The sequence below is a fragment of the Ascaphus truei genome, chromosome 3, assembly GCF_040206685.1.
Source record: "Ascaphus truei isolate aAscTru1 chromosome 3, aAscTru1.hap1, whole genome shotgun sequence".
NCBI classification, from domain to species: domain Eukaryota; kingdom Metazoa; phylum Chordata; class Amphibia; order Anura; family Ascaphidae; genus Ascaphus; species Ascaphus truei.
In genome coordinates this window covers 291,203,142-291,222,890 of record NC_134485.1, presented here as the reverse complement: position 1 = coordinate 291,222,890, position 19,749 = coordinate 291,203,142, and the positions used below count along the sequence as shown (strand labels likewise).

General features: G+C 42.9%; 1 protein-coding gene across 4 annotated transcripts in view; it reads right to left on the bottom strand.

Moving 5' to 3' along the window:
- The window catches only part of DACH1 (dachshund family transcription factor 1), a 466,035-nt gene that overhangs the window by 265,215 nt on the left and 181,071 nt on the right, over positions 1 to 19,749 (bottom strand). For all 4 annotated transcript variants that reach the window (XM_075591024.1, XM_075591025.1, XM_075591026.1 and 1 more), the window contains exon 2: positions 14,956 to 15,071. In XM_075591024.1, coding sequence (XP_075447139.1) covers positions 14,956 to 15,071 — 116 coding nt within the window. The remainder of the gene's footprint in view (positions 1 to 14,955; positions 15,072 to 19,749) is intronic.

Here is a 19,749-nt window from a genome sequence, read left to right as displayed (position 1 = left end):
TGTTCATCAAACATTGGTGTCTATGCAGCAAGCATAATATTGCTCCAAAAGAAAATGCTAGTCGATACATTTTGTAGTAATACATTTGGTAGGAGCCACAAAGTGACTTGGGGTTGAGGAGAAGAAAAAAACTAGGTTCCAAAAAATCAGTATCTATATGTAAATAAATGAACACTCATAGGGAAACACTCCCCTTAAAAAGAGGCACAGCACATAATACTGCATGTCTACATTCTATTTATGAGGGGAAAACTTTAAAAAAAATTACAAAAGAGACTGCTGAGTTTAAGGTTGTTGAAAAAATATATTTTCTTTTATTCAGAATCAAAATGCAAAAAGCATACAAAACAAAAAAAGTGAAATAGAAATGTAAAAAAATAACAGATATAGCAAAAAATAAATAATTATATATAGTAGCAAATAACCCCCAAAAGTATTAGAAAGTGTACTTATGTAACCCATGTCCCCCCCCCCCCCCCAGATGCAGATGTCTATCTAGGGTGTAGTGAGGGCTGGCTACATGTACTTGGGTGGTGCGTACCTGCTTGGAACAGGAGGGCCTGAGTCTCCCGCGTTGGTGTTGGGGACAACAGGGCCAGGCTTCTGGGGTAATCGCCTTCATACTTTAGCATCGGTGCAGTGCCCCCATTCTCTATAATCCCCAGAGATGTGGGGTAGGACCCTTATAGAGAAAGAACCCTGGTCCCAGGGTGAATGCTCCAGAACTCACACACAGTCTTATGTAAAACAGCAGCAGTGTCTTTATTGTCTTGTAACACTTGAGGTAGTACACAGCAGTTCATGCAAAGAGTAGCTCCTAGAAACAGTGCTCCCAATGGACAGGCGTCTCTCTCCTCTCCTTTCCTCCAGATGTATGCTTCCCAGCAGGATGGGCTGAATGGGGCCGCAATACCCCTGCCTCTACCCCACAGGGTAGGCCCTAGGAGTGAGGCTAGATATCCTTCCCCTCACCCCCTAAATAGGGTGAGGGGCAGTGGTCCACCTCTATAGTCCTGTTCGCTCTACTCAGAGGGGCTCTGAGGTCTCTACTACAAACATCACTCTCACGTTGAGCAGGGCCTCTCAGGTCAGGCATGCGCTCTGCTGGGTCTTACTACACTTCAGACCAGCACTCTCCTCCGCTCCAGGACATCACTCCACATACTCCCTCCAGGCTGTCCACAGACTGCCAGGCCTGACACTCTGCTCTCCCGACTCTGTTCCAGCTCAGACTGACATCCTCACAGAACTGGGCATTTTGAACTGCCACCTCTTTCTCTCAGCTCTGACTCAACTCACAGCATGAACTCACAGTACCAACTGACTGAACCAACTGACACAGACACACACAGGACAGCCCACTAAATAGAGTCAGCCCTGCCCCTCATGATGTCAGCAGGACCTCCCCTCTGTCTAGGCCTGCACAGAGTCAGGGGCCCCTCCTCTATCACTCCAAGCAGGGCTTTGAAGGGGGGAAAACCCATGGTTACTACTTGCGCCTGCCCTTATCAGGGCTTACTCCAGTAGGAGAAGGATAAGTAGCCCGCTCTTACTTACAGGGGCTACACTCTCCCTCTGGTGGAATCTAATGGTCCCCACTTGGACCTACTTTTAGCAGCACCATCCTGCAGCGAACAAACCTTGGAACATGAATACAAACATGTCACTTTATATGCATAGACAATACCCAGTGAGGTAATATCTCAGGAACACAGTTACTCCCAACGGGGAGAACCCTAATAGTAATGCTTAGGATCAGGCTTCCGTATCCTTCTACCATTACGGTCAGTTATGGTCACGTGATATGACTGTACCGATCCAGACTCGGACCGATATATTACATTGTGCATGTATATGCCCCGTCCTATACTCCAGATCCTGACCAACTCACTGATACAGTCCTGATTATGGTAACCTGCCTTACCAAATTTCGTCCGCAAGGACTCTTGTACGGCTTCTCGGAGCCAACTATCCCTGTTCTCCTCGATCTCTCACATTATGGGTTCAGGCACATAAGGGTATTCATAACCATGGGACTGCTTATACCTAGCCACTATGGCTCTGTCTGCTCGGCTCAACTTAGTCAAGGTCTTCCGACCCGCCCTGCTTTACAGCACCCAAAACTCCGGTTCTACAGGAGCAACATCGTCGTATAATATACTCGGTCCCTTTGGCAGAATGATCTTTTGCTCTATCTCCCTGTACCGATGCTCTAGTTCATCCGCCACCTCCTGGGAAGTATAGGCACCTACCGCCCACCAATAATCGACTATGTAATTTCTGATGAGGACAAAGCTGGTGCAGTCCATATCTTCATGGTACCCGGTGAACAGGGGTGCCCACCACTTGTCACGGTGCTCGTACTCTGTTAAGGGGCTACCGGTATCTACCTCCGACTCCACTTGCGATGAGACACCGGACGTACCCGCCTCTGTAGAGCGCGAGCAATCTATCCTCCCTTTGGCGTTGATGTACCTTGTGGGGTTCATCTTTTGAACCACTTCACTTACAGGCCCAGCCTCTGCTGTAGTGTGGGACCCTCGAGCCCTCCCTCTAAATGCAGGAGAAAAAGGCACAAGGTTAGGTATGCGAATTACATTATCATACGGTACCTCCCCATCAGACCCCTCATCGCTCAATTCCCAATCCCGTACATCCCTTGAATATTTGGGGTACTTGCTCAATTTATCCCCGCTAGGTCCCGGTGGTAATACTCGTGACAGGGCAGGGGCAGTGGCCGGGGCGATGGATCTGGGGGTTGGGGCTGGGACAATGTTCAAATCAGTGTCCAGCAAGCGGGTAATACCGCGACCAGTGGGCATCTTCTTGGTTGCTCTCTCCGCCGAGCCCCGTGATCCTCTGGGAGGACCTTGGCCTCTCAGAGTGGCCATTGCAGCTGCAATTGCTGCTCTCCGTGGGGAGAACAGCGCTCCCGGGCCCCTTTTCCAGTTGGACCCGGAAGTGATGTCATCGTCGGCGCCCGCGGAATCTCCATCCGCTCCGTGGTTACGCACCGGAAGTGCGTCGAGGACCAGAAGGGGCGGTGGTGGATCATCCGGTCCGCGGACGGTCAGGTAGGCCGCATTCCTCTTCTTCTCGTCCTCTGCAGGTTCCGTCTTCACCTGGCGGGAGTAAGGGGGTGGTGGAGTCTCCTTACCTCTCCGCTGTAGGCTGGTGATCTTGGGTTCCTCTGGAGCTGTATCGGACGCCATCTCTGCCGCACTGGGAGTCACCACGGCCGTGTGACTTCTACGGGCCTCAGGCCGCACCAGCGCTCGCCGTCGGAAGGTGTCCGGACTCGTCTGCTCCCTTTCTTCGGTAAGTGGACCGCCATCATAATTACAGCTGAGGTGGTTCGCCGGTAGGCGCATCGCCACCGATGGGACACCATCATCCTCCTCCGAAGATATTATGATCGGATCCTCCGCAAGGGAGTCACCGGGTTCTTGGGCGGTACCGCCAGTGGGTAGTGGTACAAAACGGGCTCGCTTTGGTACCTCCACTGTGGTCGTGCTCTTCTCCACCGACGGTTCTCTCGGCTCAGTAGCTGGCTGGGTCTTGGTTCCTACCGCATGGGTGACGTGGGGAACTAGGGCAGCCTCGTCTCTTGTCTCCGCCACCTCCGTTTGTGTTCCCGGAGAGGCACCCCGCGGGGTCTCGATCAATGGCCATGGCTCGTTAGGCCACAGGTAGTATGTGCCACATTTAGAGCATCGTGCTTTCGTGCTTGGGACCGGTCCGGGTGTCCCGCAGTGGACGCACAGGCACCAGAGGTACTCGTGGTCCTCAATCTCCACTACCAGTAAGCCGCCTGGAAGCTGGTAAATCGTGGTGCTCAGTTCGGCCATATTTCGCTCAGGGGTGGAACAGTTAAAGTCTCGGCTCCTCTCTCTGTGAATGTCAGACAGAAGTGAAGCTCCTCGCTCTCACTTCCTGCCCCTCCCTTTGCTGGGGAAGACTCTTCTGATTGGCTCTCCTTGTGCCCCCTCCCTCTGGTGGAAACAAGAGAAGGGGCACTCCTTCTCTCAGTGTGATGTGGCCTTGTCTGTTGGCCAGTCACAGCACAGGTGGGTTGGCTTTCGGCTTTCGCACCGCTCCGCTCCTCTTGCAGGGAATCTGGGTTTGGCGCCAAACCCCTGCACATCTCCCTCCACATTTCTCTCACAGTCTCTTTGCGCGATTCACGTGCGCGCTCCAGGATTGGAGGGAATCTCCATTTTAGTTTGGCTGCTAGCTGCTGGGCCGTGGATGGCGCTGCTGTCGCCATTTTGGATTCTTTCTTGCTCCGCGGAGCACATGTAGTGATGAGCCCACCAAATATATCTCACCGCTATTTTCAGTGTCTAGTGCAAACCTCGTTCCTAGACACTGACTATGCTCACTGACACTCTCTGATGCTCTTTGCAAGCTAGCTCTCATTGCTTTACCCACAAGTATGATGTGGCATACCCCAGGCTAGGCAGAACTCCTCTCTGTGCACCGCACTCGCTGACGGTTCCTACAAGTGCTCTGTGGTGTGTTTTATGTGGGTGCTGGCTAGTGTACCGGGCATCTCCCTAAGTACGGGCGTCTCCTACTGTTGGCCACTCATGGTGCGGGCCCTGGGCCATGGTCCCTGGACTAGTTAACAGGCTAACCCCCTCAGTTGCTTCACACTATCTGCCTCAAGGGACTAGGCCAGCAATAGCCATACACCCATCTTACATCACCCATCTAGGGCACCCAGGGTGTACTGTGCGGGAGTCCACGCTCCCCTGACTACCCCTGGTATGATATGCCCTACCCTCCATAGCACTTGCACGGAAGGTGCACTTCGCTCCTCCCGTTCTGCTTCGCTGAAAGCCTGACCTGTTTGGGATCTCAGCAGCTCGCCTCCAAATGTAACCCATGTTCCCCCCCCCCCCCCAGATGCAGATGTCTATCTAGGGTGTAGTGAGGGCTGGCTACATGTACTTGGGTGGTGCGTACCTGCTTGGAACAGGAGGGCCTGAGTCTCCCGCGTTGGTGTTGGGGACAACAGGGCCAGGCTTCTGGGGTAATCGCCTTCATTCTTTAGCATCGGTGCAGTGCCCCCATTCTCTATAATCCCCAGAGATGTGGGGTAGGACCCTTATAGAGAAAGAACCCTGGTCCCAGGGTGAATGCTCCAGAACTCACACACAGTCTTATGTAAAACAGCAGCAGTGTCTTTATTGTCTTGTAACACTTTGAGGTAGTACACAGCAGTTCATGCAAAGAGTAGCTCCTAGAAACAGTGCTCCCAATGGACAGGCGTCTCTCTCCTCTCCTTTCCTCCAGAAGTATGCTTCCCAGCAGGATGGGCTGAATGGGGCCACAATACCCCTGCCTCCACCCCACAGGGTAGGCCCTAGGAGTGAGGCTAGATATCCTTCCCCTCACCCCCTAAATAGGGTGAGGGGCAGTGGTCCACCTCTATAGTCCTGTCCGCTCTACTCAGAGGGGCTCTGAGGTCTCTCCTACAAACATCACTCTCACATTGAGCAGGGCCTCTCAGGTCAGGCATGAGCTCTACTGGGTCTTACTACACTTCAGACCAGCACTCTCCTCCGCTCCAGGACATCACTCCACATACTCCCTCCAGAACTGGGCATTCTGAACTGCCACCTCTTTCTCTCAGCGCTGACTCAACTCACAGCATGAACTCACAGAACCAACTGACTGAATCAACTGACACAGACACACACAGGACAGCCCACTAAATAGAGTCAGCCCTGCCCCTCATGATGTCAGCAGGACCTCCCCTCTGTCTAGGCCTGCACAGAGTCAGGGGCCCCTCCTCTATCACTCCAAGCGGGGCTTTGAAGGGGGGAAAACCCATGGTTACTACTTGCGCCTGCCCTTATCAGGGCTTACTCCAGTAGGAGAAGGATAAGTAGCCCGCTCTTACTTACAGGGGCTACACTTACAAATGCTAACACCTTTGCAGCGAAAGGCTTGACGTTTTAGGTATAAAGCCCATTCTCAAGACCCTGATACCGGATACTGTACATTCTGAACATACATCTGTCATCATCAATGTACCGAACTATTTAGTTCTTATTTTGCCCCGTGTGCACTACGCAATGCAGGTAGTGTTTACAGAGAACTACATGAAGGAGAGAGTCACAGGACGTTATAATGAAATATTAAATTTTTTAATGTGAGGCCATTGTGTTTTCCACTTTTAAAATGCAAAAAGCTCTGACAAGTCTGAGTTTGTCATAAATCTCAGTATAAACAGATCTACATCAAAAGCAATAAATCTTAATCACTGCTTCTTACATTTGATGCTTCTACATCAGAAAAATAAATTAAAAGTTTAATATGCATCAAGTCACACTTCACTAGGGCTGGATACAATCCCCTCATTACATCCAGCAATTTCTCTTTTAAACGTGTATATATTTGCCACTGATCATCACTTTATAATTTATACATTTACATATTACAATACATATTAGCAACAAAATTAGAAACTCTATCCAGTTGTGGCCAACTGGTATACAACTAGACAAGTGTCAAGACATGTTACTGCATTTTATCTATTATGTATGTTCTTCCAATTAAATAACATTCATGTGGAAAGCAATTAACCTTTCTACATATTAAAGGCATTTCGTGCATGTTAAGTTTTACTAGTTAACTTTACCATGTAACACAAAGAGCAAGCATGTTTCATAGATGAACAATTACACTACACAAAGCTTGTTCATCTTCCAAAAGTGCCTAAAGAAAAGTACAAGATATAATGGCATAACCACATTATTTGTGCATTGTAAAAGGAATGCATTAATATACACTGAAGCTTATCTTTACACAAGATTGCAGCATATTGAAATGTGATGTTGCTTGAAAAAAGAATAAAAGTCAAATGATGCAGGCTGAATTTACAAGACTAACAGAGCTTGCTGTAGGGAATTAAAACAAACAAAATAAAATAAAATCAATCTTACATTGAGTGAAGTTTTGATGTATAAGTGCTGGCAGCTTACATTGCCCAAAGCACAGAATGAGTTTTGCCATTTTATAATTTGCTTGATTCACTGCACTGCCTCATGCAGGGCATTTTATGCCTGATTTATCTTTAATCGAGTCACCTGCTTAATGTTAAGGAGGGTCACCGTTGAATAGACTGGAGGTGACCATATAAAGCATCTAATATTTTCTATTTTGAAATTAGATAAGAATGTTGTTTTCTGCGCAACTCTATTTAAGAATATTATTGTTGTGTATATAAATATGACAAACATTTTGAATGGGCTATGATAAATATTTATTATTTTATAAAAATGTTTACATACTGTACACAAATTCTTGAAACACATAATAAAGCAATCTGATGAACAACTACATTATTAGGGTAGTGCAGAAGGCCTGCTGTGATGTTCTGTTATATTTGCCAAAATGCAACAATTTTCATTTTAAACCATAGATATCACATTGTACCACAGAACAAGAAAACGCACCATGGCTTGCTGAACTGACTTATTGAACTTGACAAAAATAAGTAGGGCCATGGTTGGGAATTTTGACAATCACAGGCAGGCCCGGCTGGGATGTTTGCGGGGCTCGGTGCAGGGACATGTGTGGGGCCATGGCTCTTACCTTCTCCGGCAGCATCGCCTCCGCATCCCGCCATCATGGCTCTGTGACATCAAATGGTGTCGCATTGCCATGGCAACGTGATATCACGGTGTCACATTGTCATGGCAACGTGGCGCCACAGCACATACCATTGCCATAGCAACGTAATGACACATGGTGTCGCGACATCATATGATGTCCCATTGTCATGGCAACCCATCGCTATTTGATGTCACGGAGCTATGATGACAACACCCTGTATGAGGACACGCTGTCTGAGAAGGTAAGATAGTTATAGAGTCCAGGGGTGCTCTCCCATGACAATCAGTTTAACTGTTGTGGGGGAGAGCACGGGGCCTCTGTGAGCGCAGGGCTTGGTGCACATGCACCAACGTCACCGCCATCATGCCGGCCCTGCTCACAGGACACCATCCATGAGTACTGGTGGCCATCTTGGGACCTCTAGAACGTAGAAGCAGAGGAGATACAGAGTGGACACACTGACCAGCAGCTAAGAGTACAAAGGAATTGGTCTGAAGTGGGGTGGGTGGGTGCCCTTATGACACTCGTTGCTTTATTTTATTGTGAGAGTGTGAGTGAATTTTCATTCCCTCCCCATAGTTTTATTTTATTTATAGTAAATGATTTTATGCTATGTTTTTGCATTTCTATTCTCTTTATTGAGGAGCAGTGTATCACGATGAATACTTGGAGCTATATGCTGATCTTAGACTCTAAGATCACAAAAGAATGTATGCGAGTGCAAATTGCTAACATTCTTCTGGAGCACTATATCACTTATTTATTTTTAATTAGTAATAACATTACCTCAGACAAGCTCATGCTTTAGTATCTTCCACTATCTCTAAAAATTGTACAGAGACCATTTATAAGAGGCATCTGGTCAAATGAGTTCTAATCCTAGTGACAATAGAGATTTGGGAATAGGCTAGGATAGGAAGGTATTGTTCTGGTCAGATAACATGGGAGTGGTGCAAGTCATTAATAGTTTGTCAGCAAGGTCTCTCCCAGTTGTTAGGTTTTTAAGGTGTTTGGCGCTCCGATGTTTGGAGCTGAATATCTGTATCAGAGCTAGGGTTAGGGGTTTAATCTGGACCTGTCTGCTGCCTGAAGTGATGGAGATGAGGAGGGTGATGACAGGCCAGTTTATTGCCTTAATACATGCACGTGGAAATTATTTTGGCCAGTTAAAAATGGTGGAGTTAATTAACACCATAAAATATGATTTGCCAAGGATGTTGACCTTGTTTAGTGATACTGTATTTGTTTGGTATGTTCAGAAATTGTTCCAATACTATTATGGAGGAATGCTAGGTGCTGGATGGTGATTGAGCAGGGTAGAAAAATGTAAATGCAATTGTTTTCAAATTTGTTAGGAAAATTATAAGGGGATAATAGGGCTTTGTTGAGGAAGGATCCTTCTCCTTGACTGATATTGGGCTGCTTATTTTCAATGTGGGTCTTCAGGATGGTATTTAGAGGGTGTTGGCTCTTGGTGGGGTGCATTGTCCATTTTAGGATTAAAATTGGTAGGGAGGTTTACCTGGTTCCGTCCCCACTTGGGGCATGGTAAGGTAGTAGCAATGCTGATAGGGCTTGCACTAACTTTTGTATATAACAGTGATACATGCCCATTGATGGTCAGTGGCTGGCATGATATGGTTTGGTTGAATGGTATGTTTAAACGGTATGTTTATGTTAATGTTACAGTAGCTGGCAAGTTTGTGAAATGCAATTTGAATAAATGCTGTAGCCACTTTACATCCAAACTGGTGTCAGCATTTTATTGGGATATTGGTGGAATAGCCAGGTGAGCAGGGATCATAGCCGGAATCTGGAAGTCATGGCTATGAATACTTTAGAGTTCAGTTTTTCAACTATAGTAATAATACAAAATAAACCTGAACAGCAACCAATAATATGCACACAAAAATACTCTCTGCACCACATGCACAAAGGATTTAAAGAAGGTCAGACCAAATAAACCATTATTATTAGTCTTGCCATAAGATCCAAGTTAATAATAATATCTATGTTAATAGAGAACATTACTAAAATGTACAGAAATATACTTGTTGCCTCAATGTTTCTAATAAAAACAAATCTACGTACAGTACTAAATACCAAAGAATAGTTTAGTTGCTTGTCTCAATACATTTGCTATGTGTTATTTATAGAGATTATATGATTTTTTTATTCTATATACAATCTGGTAAATTGTCACGCAGAATGTGTCTCTCACACATTTGATTCGAGTGTCACAGTCCCACACATGTATTTCCTTATCTCATGCTTCATTCTAACCTTTACCAACCTGATTAGTCCTAAAAGCTGATTACGTCGTATGGTAGTATAAATAGCGGAAACTGAGCAACCAGTGAGCACTGGTTTTGCAGAGAAAGAATCAGGAGCTCTACAATTTTTGGAATGTCATTTTATTGCACAACTGGAGATGGGGGGAGAGAGATTGGTCTCCTGGAGCTATTCGCAGGACAAGACAAACAATTCCCCTCCCCTGTCCACCCCCTCAGATCCTGAGATATTCCAATAGGAACCTGCAATTGCTCTTATGGGAGTAAAAATAGTGAGATTAGGTTATGGGGATCTGATTTTTTTTTTTTTTTTGTAATTCCCTTAAACCAGCAATTTCACATATTCTTTTTTTGTTTGTTTTTGTACATAATTCGAACTGGGGGTCATCAGAATCTGCACTATTTTTAGCTCAGGGGACCTCATTGGTAATTTACTGGTTTAGTTACCAGTGTTTCTGCTCCGGCTTAGGAAATCAAAAAAGCTGCCAAATACAACGAATCCCGTGGCCAATAGGAAGCTGCAGCATTACCGTGATGTTGTGGCCTCCTACAGGATGACTGTGACTACCTTCTTTGAAAATCCATAAAGGAACACTGGCAACTAAACTGGGAACCAAGGGGTCCACTGAGCTAAAAATAGTGTGGTGCAGCTTTAGAGGGTCCCCCTGGTTTGAATTCTGTAAAAACAAAATGTGCAGAAATGCTCCTTGAAGTACATGTGCAGCTGGAATGCACTTGTAAAAAATTCCATACTATATCAGAAATTTGGAAGCAAATAAAAAACGCTTATGAAAGCTAATCTAATTTTTTTATAGATTTTAAGATTAAAGGAAACATGTACCCACATTTCAATTACTAGTGCATCACAGCACCTTAAGAACCTTCTTAATAAATCTTGTTCTTAACAGTTAGTCTGTGAAAAATGGTCATTGATGTCTTTACTGAAAAAAATTACTTTCTAACACAATGGATTTTTGGTGGGTGTGCAAAGGCTCACAATCAAGAATCATTTGTAATATTATTCATCAATGTTTCATGATCAAATACAACCACAACAATTTTCCCTTTGACTAGTAACAAGAAAATAAATGACTGCAACGGATCTGAATCGTGGCTTAAAAATATGACATCTTTTTAGAAATTATCCCAAATTCAAATGACATCTCTAAATCATGCAATGAAGGATGACATTGTCATTAGATTCTCTGTAATCTTATTGTAGACAAAGCAATGTGAACACAATGAAGTTATTTTCTGCTTCTGGTAGTAACCAGTGGTTCATTTCTTTCATAATAGTGAAAAGAAATAATAACAATAGCAGTGAAAAACAATTCTATTACAAACAATGTGAATGCATCCAGAAGTAAACTGTTCTAAGCTCTTTGTACAGTTAATTAAATCAAACTTCACCTGTGTATCACTATTCCTCCTTAACACATACGCTATTACTTTTTCATTGACAACAATATCATAACAAATATGGTATATTTGGAAAGGCTTAAGTTTGCCTTTGTATGGGCAAATTTAAATTGTCCGCTGTAGAAATGTTATATCCATATCTTTTCCAATACATTTTAAACATTTACCTCTACATTTTTTTTCGGCATATGAAATAACAACCAATTTGGTAAAAAATAAAGTTGTTTAATATCTAAATGTATTGCATGGTCCTAATGCAATATGAAAATAAACACCATACCATCATCAAAGTCAAAATTATGAACAATGCAAATGCAAGTCTACTTTTGCACAATTTCACAAAACTGACGAACTTTGGACTTTCGGTGCTCCCAAATATTTTACAAAGTTGTGAAAAAAACGTACATTTGTTAGGCTTCAGCAACTAGGTTATTTATTTATTTATTTATTTATAAAATATTTTACCAGGAAGTAATACATTGAGAGTTACCTCTCGTTTTCAAGTATGTCCTGGGCACAGAGTAAAACAAATAATACATGGTTACAAATACAGTTACATAAATGAAGGTTAGGCTTCATGCACTAAAAATTCAAGTGAGAAAAGTGTCCTCCAGCAAATTTGCTTGATACACTTTACTGAAAATACCCCAAATAGGGTGCAGACACAGAAATACACAATATACAACCTTCTACTGTAAGTCGACTTGGTAGTGAGTGATACTGTAGTGTGGTGTTTATGGATGGGAATTGAAGTCTATTGGGCTGCCTGAGGCAAACTGTTTGCAGGTGCTTGTTGTAATTGCTATGCTGAGGAAATCATTAAATATCCCAGTGTGACTGTATCCATCTGTAACCATATCAATAAGCTAGTAACATCAAGTGCACTGTATGGAGTAGGATACAGAAAGCACAAGTGATGACACTTTCTGATACAGTTCCCTTCGCGCCTCTGCAATTAGCATGTGGCTGACAATAAATATGCTGACTGCCTATCTTTTCCCAGCAACAGTGAGGAGGAGGATCCTGATTGCTGAACAATAGGCCTAAAACTTTGAGTGTGCATGGATGCCTGTCCCACTCTGAGCCTGCTTTAGGCAGGTGCTGCCAGTGCTTTCAGGGACCTTGTTCAAGCACTGGTAGCACAGATGTTGCCTCTGCTCTCAGAACAACTGGTTCTCCCACATCAGGGTTTCTGCGAGTTGTAGTCCAGCTCCTAATGTAATGCTACAAATTAAAAAGGCAACAGGACCACAAGTCTCAGAATCACTTGAGTACAGGGCCTCCACTTTTGTCAATATGCAGATGCCTTGAATTAATTGTAAAACATCTACAGTAAATAGTTAGCATGCTCACCTGGGGACTGCAAAAAAATCTATATCATCAATACATTTTGAATTAATAATTGGTTATGTCTCAAATATGCTTCACTAACCCCTCCTTCACATGGGATTAGAATAACAAATAGAGGAGAGCATTAGAAATGTCCCCACTATTTCTACAATAGAGAATAAATGAGGAGGACACCAACTATATATTTCATATGAAAAAGTACAAATTGAAAAATGCATACAATGTGATAAATACTGTACATGCATAATAACTATTAGCAATATCTGCAAAAATACAGGCCCAGATATAAAACACTTAAAGATGTAGCAAGACATACTGTGTGCACTGCCGCCCGCGGCCCGACACCACGGCACAGAAGAATTAAAGCAGCGGGGGTTCCGATCCAGAAGTGTGGACCCCCGCAGTGCGAGTGCGGTAGACACCATCCAGACACTGATGCTGGGGTAGTAAGTCTTAGCACATCTGTACATGTGTTTACACACCCGCAGAAAAAAGACTTAATGTTTTCGGCACAATCCTTTTGCCAAGAGTGTGCAGGTATGTCAGCCCAAGTGTTTTTTTTTTTAATTTGGGACTATCTTTTGCAAATATTGCTACTATTCATTATGTGTACATTTTCCCATAATATGCATTTTTCAATGCATATTTTTTCATATAAAATATATACAGATGTAGCAAGACTTACTGTCCTTGTGGCCGACAAGAAAAATGTGGAAACCAGCTGCCCGAACATGGCCCCTCCGCAGCCACAAGGACAGGAAGGTTTGCGGCCCGGAAGGATTAACAATGCAGGGCATGTAACACTGTCCAGCACCCTTGATGATGTAGATGTTTAAATATGGCCATATATCCCCCCCCCCCCCTCATGATATGGTGAAGGGGGAAGGAATTTCAGCGCTGTGGAGATACGGCACCAGGCAGAAAGACGGGGACACAGCTGCAGACAGCTACGCAGCTCATCTGGAAGGTGTAGATGGCCCAAAAGGATTAATGTGGAGGGGTCCTATTCAGAAACATGGAACCCTGCAGAGTTAATCCTCTTGGGCGCCTTACTGTCCTCGCTGCGAGAGCTGTAGCCGCACTGGGGACTTTGTGAAAATCACTAAGGCGAGTAAGTCTTAATACATCTGTAGTTTGTGTCCTAATTTATTCTGTAGTGTAGAAGTAGTGGGGACTTTCCTCTATACTTTTCTCTATATTGAATTAATTGTAAAAATGTTCACAAAGAGTACAACTAAAATGGGAAATATATTACTGGAGTGTAAGGAATGTTAGTATTTCAATGGATTCCAGCTCTAGTTAAATGAGACATACTGTACAGTACATTATATATTGGAAACGGTAAAAAAAATGATAGCATCATATTTTTAAACACATGAATATGGACTTAAAATGTGATAATACACATATAATTGGTATTTTATAATAATATGTGGTTGAGATGTTATGGTAGTTGTGGTCCAGTGGTATGAGTAATACTAGTCTTATATCAAGTGTTGGCATTTTAAAAATTCATCCTACAGGCTTCCTTAAAGGTATATAGCTTTATCAAAAATATATATAAAGAACATATGTTCAAGTATATTAAACCAAAAGAAATATGAATTACTTTTAGTTATATATCTTAGAGACATCATGATTTTTACATCTGTGTTTCAGTGTGCTTTTGAGTTTAGAATATTCATAACATTTTAAAAGTAAAATTAGATTTTCATAAATAACTTGAGAATCAATGTCCTAATAATACATGCAAATATTTAATCAATGCTGTTAACCCTGAATCATAATTTGTGAAGTTTTTGGATATACAGGTAAGCAAAAAAAATGGTTATAGAATCTCAGAGCCGCCAGTTGTAATCAAGTAACTCCTCCCTAAACTCCATAATTATTCCCCAAATCAATTTCTAACATTTACAATAATCAGTCAGAATTTATGAAACGTCCTTAATTTCTGAGGGTCACTTCAGTGACAAACACTCTTTCTATGTTTCATATCCTACCAACCCTATATTTCTTATGATGCCAATGAGAAGCAGACATTACAGTCAAGTGGGATTAGTCCAAAAACCCTTAGAAAAAAAAGTTATAATATTTTAGATTGTTTTATTAAAGTTAAAAATTAGAATGCATAAAGTCATAAATATTATAGTGTATGCTAATAATATTGTAGTTGGTGTTAGTGCTGGATTTTGTACTTCCGTATGGTTAACACTTTAAGTACTAGAAAAAGAAGTAAGGTATTGCAGCCCAGTAAGAATAACCATATTACCTGTTGGTGGGATCATTCCAGGAGACATTAGCCCTGGGACAGTATGTGGCATGATATGGGGGTTATCTGGCGAGGTAACACTTTGTGTTCTTTTGGGAGGCCTTCCTGGTCTGGAACTGAAAGGAGAAAAAGCATAATTTATTTTACAATGTAGCTGTTGCCTTAAACATCATTTGAAAGTTGTTTCAAGTAGTAACATGGACTGTAAATAAATTTGTTTCAAGGACGGTTGCTTTTGCAGTTAGATGTAATAGACTTCCATCACTAATTAGATTACATGCTGAATTCATTTTCCTCATTGACGATCAGCCGCTCTCGATGCATAATTCATAGCCTGTTCCTCGTTACCTGCTTCTTCATATTAATATCTATACACAGTTTGAATTGCCTCGTTTGCATATGCTGAAGTTCTGCATGCAGCCTTCAGCATGAAAATTATGCACTTACTTGTAATAATTATTACAGTCAGCCTGCTATTGATTTATGAGACTTTTAAAAACCAAATATGTGTAGTACTTGTAATGAATGATATTTTAAGGTTCTTCAGGAAATTAAAAGGCAATGGCTGCCTAAGGAAATGTTCTGCTTGTTTGATTTAATACTACAGTTAGCTGGGAGGTGGAATGAAAGAGTGATTCAGACCTATAGCACATTTTTCGATGATATGTTTTATTACTTCGCACTGCTAGCCTGATATCTAGATGATAAATGATAATACATATCTAACGTGTGAAAAGGTCTTACAGTTTCTTCTTTTTTTTTTTGTCATTTAAAGATTAGTCAAGTTATCATTTAACCCTTTTTCCTTGAGAATGAAAATATATATTCGGGAGCCCTGCTTTTTTGCCAATGCTAAACATTATAGAAAGGAAAAACAGATTAAAAATGACTTTCTTCGCATGACAAACATTATTACACTATGAATTTAATTTAGTAGCAAGTTAATGTAGACTGTCAGTATAATAGTATAAAGATATAATCCAGGTTTGCACTGGGAATAAAAAGGCTACCACATATTATATACATATAATTTTTTAGATAAAACGCACTATTAAAACTGGTTCTGTTCTTTTGCTTAAGGAAAGTTGTCATAAAGTGTTGCTTAATTATTCCCTCGGAATTAAATATGTAAAACCAGTGCTGGTTATGTACAATAAAGAGCTTTCTGTAATATTTCTGTCACCAGTTCTATGCACCATATCATTTCATTTCAGCTGTCTTGATTTTCACATACTACTGCAACAATTCTCAATTATGATGCAATTTCACCATTTACAGTAAGAATGCGTACGTTTCACAGTACCAAAAGTTGCTCATTTATAAATTGAATGCATGGGTGATAAACAGAATACTATTATTTTAAACTCCTGTTTTGTTTATGCATTTAAGTCATAGCATGCAATAGTCAAAGAAAGATTTAAAACAGTTATTTAAATTCATATGATCACCATTGCACACAATATGTTATATACAGTATATACAGCTCAACCTCGTTATAGCGCGATCTGCTACAACGCGGATCCACTTATAACGCAATTTTAGCATGGACCCCGAATTAAATTTTTTTTTAAAAAAAATGTAAAAACTTTTTTTTTGGAATTTTTTTTTTGGAATTTTTTTGGGGATTTTTTTTGCACACTGCACACACTCACAGCACACTGCACACACTGCATACACTCACAGCACATTGCACACACTGCACACTGCACTCACACTGCACAGCACACTGCACAGCACACTGCACTCACAACACACTGCACACGGTCACAGCACACACTCACAGCACACACTCCCAGCACACACTCACAGCACACAGCACACTGCACACACAGCACACAGCACACACACACCACACTCATACCACACTCACACCCCTCCCACTCTCCCTCCCTACATTTATATTGTGAAGGAGAATATAATGGGTATATGACTTTGTGATGGTGTTTTAAATGAGTAGGGCAGCTCTTATATGTTATTGTGTGACAGTGTAGTATGATTGGTGCTTGTTTATTTGTGCTAAGCTGTTTGATTAGGTAGAGGAGGGACCAGGGGGCTAGGTTGCATACATTTATGTGGGTTTTGGGTTCTAATATTGCCCCTGTAAATGTCGCTGCTGGTTTATTTATTTTTTCGCAAATGGTGTGTTCTGCGCATGTGCAAGGGACTTGACAGTGCGACTGGTTGCTAGGGACAGTAGCGGGTTGTCCCGCTCGGTCAGGACGTGGGGATTAAGGTAATATATTCTATAGCATGCAGAGTTGCCGGTGTTAGCTTCTTTTTCTCCCCCGCCCGATCTTTGTCTGGCTGGGGCTTAATGCTGCCACTATGAACACATTGGGCGGTTTGTTTATCTTTTTTGCTGACGAGGCGATCTGTGCATGCGCGAGAGATCCGACAATGTGGACTGGTTGCTATGGATGCGAGCGGGCCTGTGAAGGGCTGTCTCGTTCGATCGGGAACCAGGAGGCAAAAGTTCTAAGCTTTATGGTATGTTTTTTTATGCACACTTAAAGAATGCATGATGTTGTTGGGCTCCTTTGTTGTCCATGTTGCTCTCTCCTGGTGCTGTTAATATATTATGCTAGGGCTGCTATTATGGGTATACGTGGACGCATGTGCTATGCTAACATCTACAATGTATTCCCACAGGTGGACTAATTAATTGAACTAATCAGTGGTTGGGTGCTTGTCTTTGACGTGTTTCATGCCTCATGAACAAACTCACTTTATTCCTGATTTTTCAGCTGTTGCTTATTATGTAATGAAGTGAGGGGGGAAGTGAGGCTGCTAGGGGAAGTTACGGTGGCTGCTGGGGGACGTGTAGGGCTGCCGGCCAACTCTCCCTCCCTCCTCCTTCTTCTCTCCTCCCTCCTCCCGATCGGGCGCGCGGCGGCCATTTTTTTTAAAAATTAACGCGACCCCAGTTCTAGCGCGGTCGGATCGGGTGGCCCCCGAGGAACGCGCTATAACGGGGTTGAGCTGTATATATATACACTGTATATAACATATTGTGTGCAATGGTGATCATATGAATTCAAATAACTGTTTTATAGCTTTCTTTGACTATTGCATGCTATGACTTAAATGCATAAACAAAACAGGAGTTTAAAATAATGGTGTATATATATATATGTGTTTTTTAAGTGAAACTTCTTAGCTGGCAGCTACAGAGTTTTCGTAGGAAAAATCACTTGTCTCATAATGAAAAAGAATGATGGAAGTGACGTCACGTTACAGATGGTCGGGCGCCGATCAAAGTTCCAGGCCACACGGATGTTGTAGGCATGCAAATGCGCAGCAGCCGCCTGCTCGTTTAAAATTGTCATTTAAAATTGGACCAAATACAGAAGAATTTACAATGCATCTGAGATCAGACACACTACTAGAGAGGGTTGGGTTTCCTTACAATGCATCTGATCTCAGACGCGCTATTAGAGAGGGTTAGGATTCATTACAATGCATATCGCAGACATGATATTAGAGAGGGTTGCGGTTCCTCACAATGCATCTGATTTCAGACGCAAATTTCCTCAGAAATTCACAATATAATTATACAGTTCCTTAACCAAAAAAAGGTTGCAAACCACTGAAACAGAAACTCAACTATTGAGATCTGGAATCTTTACACTCTTGTAAAATACACACAACAAAGTACACAGATTCATAGAGATAACAAAGTTGCACACTGTGCAAATATTGAAAAATACCCCAATCAGAAAGGAAATAAAACTGCAGGAAGAAATCACATTGTTCGCTCACTTAGTATAAAACACTCACACATACAGTATATACATACATACATATGTAGCTCTCTTTTCCCTACCCTCTGAGAAATGTTCTTGCTACCAGTGTATTCTGTGGCTGCTGTGATCATACCTGTGAGGCAAACAGAAGGCAGGAGATCTCCGCGGTGGTGTGGGGAGTGTCAGGACAGGTTTTTGGTGAATTCCTCAGTGGTCAGTACCTCCAGTCCAAGAGTATCCTGAGGTTTTCAGGATGCATCTCAAGGATAAATCTTTCCTTTAGTCATTACCATGCTTCAAGGACTACACCAGTAGTACATTTAACTGAGGTTTATTCATCTTCACAGTACATGCACTGAATTGTACATCACTGTACCCTATCCCAGCGGTGCGCAAACTGGTGGGCACGCCCCCCAGGGGAGCAGGAGAAATTCTAGGGTGGCGCGGCGGTTACAAGGGCCTGGTGCTCTTCCCCACGGCATTTAAATTAAATGCCAGGGGAGGCGTGAGGCCTCTGCAACTCCCTTACCTGGTGTTGGTCGGGTCTTCAGCGAAGCGTCGCCATGGCAATGGGCGTCATATGATGCAGCGGGGTCACATGACGTCACATGACCCACAACGTCATATGACGCTGAATCCTTGTAGAGGGGGGGCACAAACGCTGCGGCTCCCCGGCAGGGGGGCACAGCTCAAGAAGTTGTGCACCCCTGCCCAATCCCATCTTGGGCTAGGCCTCAGCCACTTCTCAATGCAGAGTATATGCATTCTGGCATATCTTTCAGTAGAAAATCGTTCTAGTGTCTGCACACTGACATCCATTCCAGACAGCACTCTCTCAGAGCAGACCAGAACCACACACTCTCACTCACTACTCTACACTATACAGAAAGCAGCCCCCTTCTTCTCAGGGGAGTGGATAGTACTGTAAGCATGCCTATTTCTGTCATAGGCACCCCTTACTTCAGTGAGAGGCCACTATAACTTTATTGTTCATACCTGCTGAACAATGTAACTTCACACACTGAACATTAGGATGGATTCCCCTTTAGGA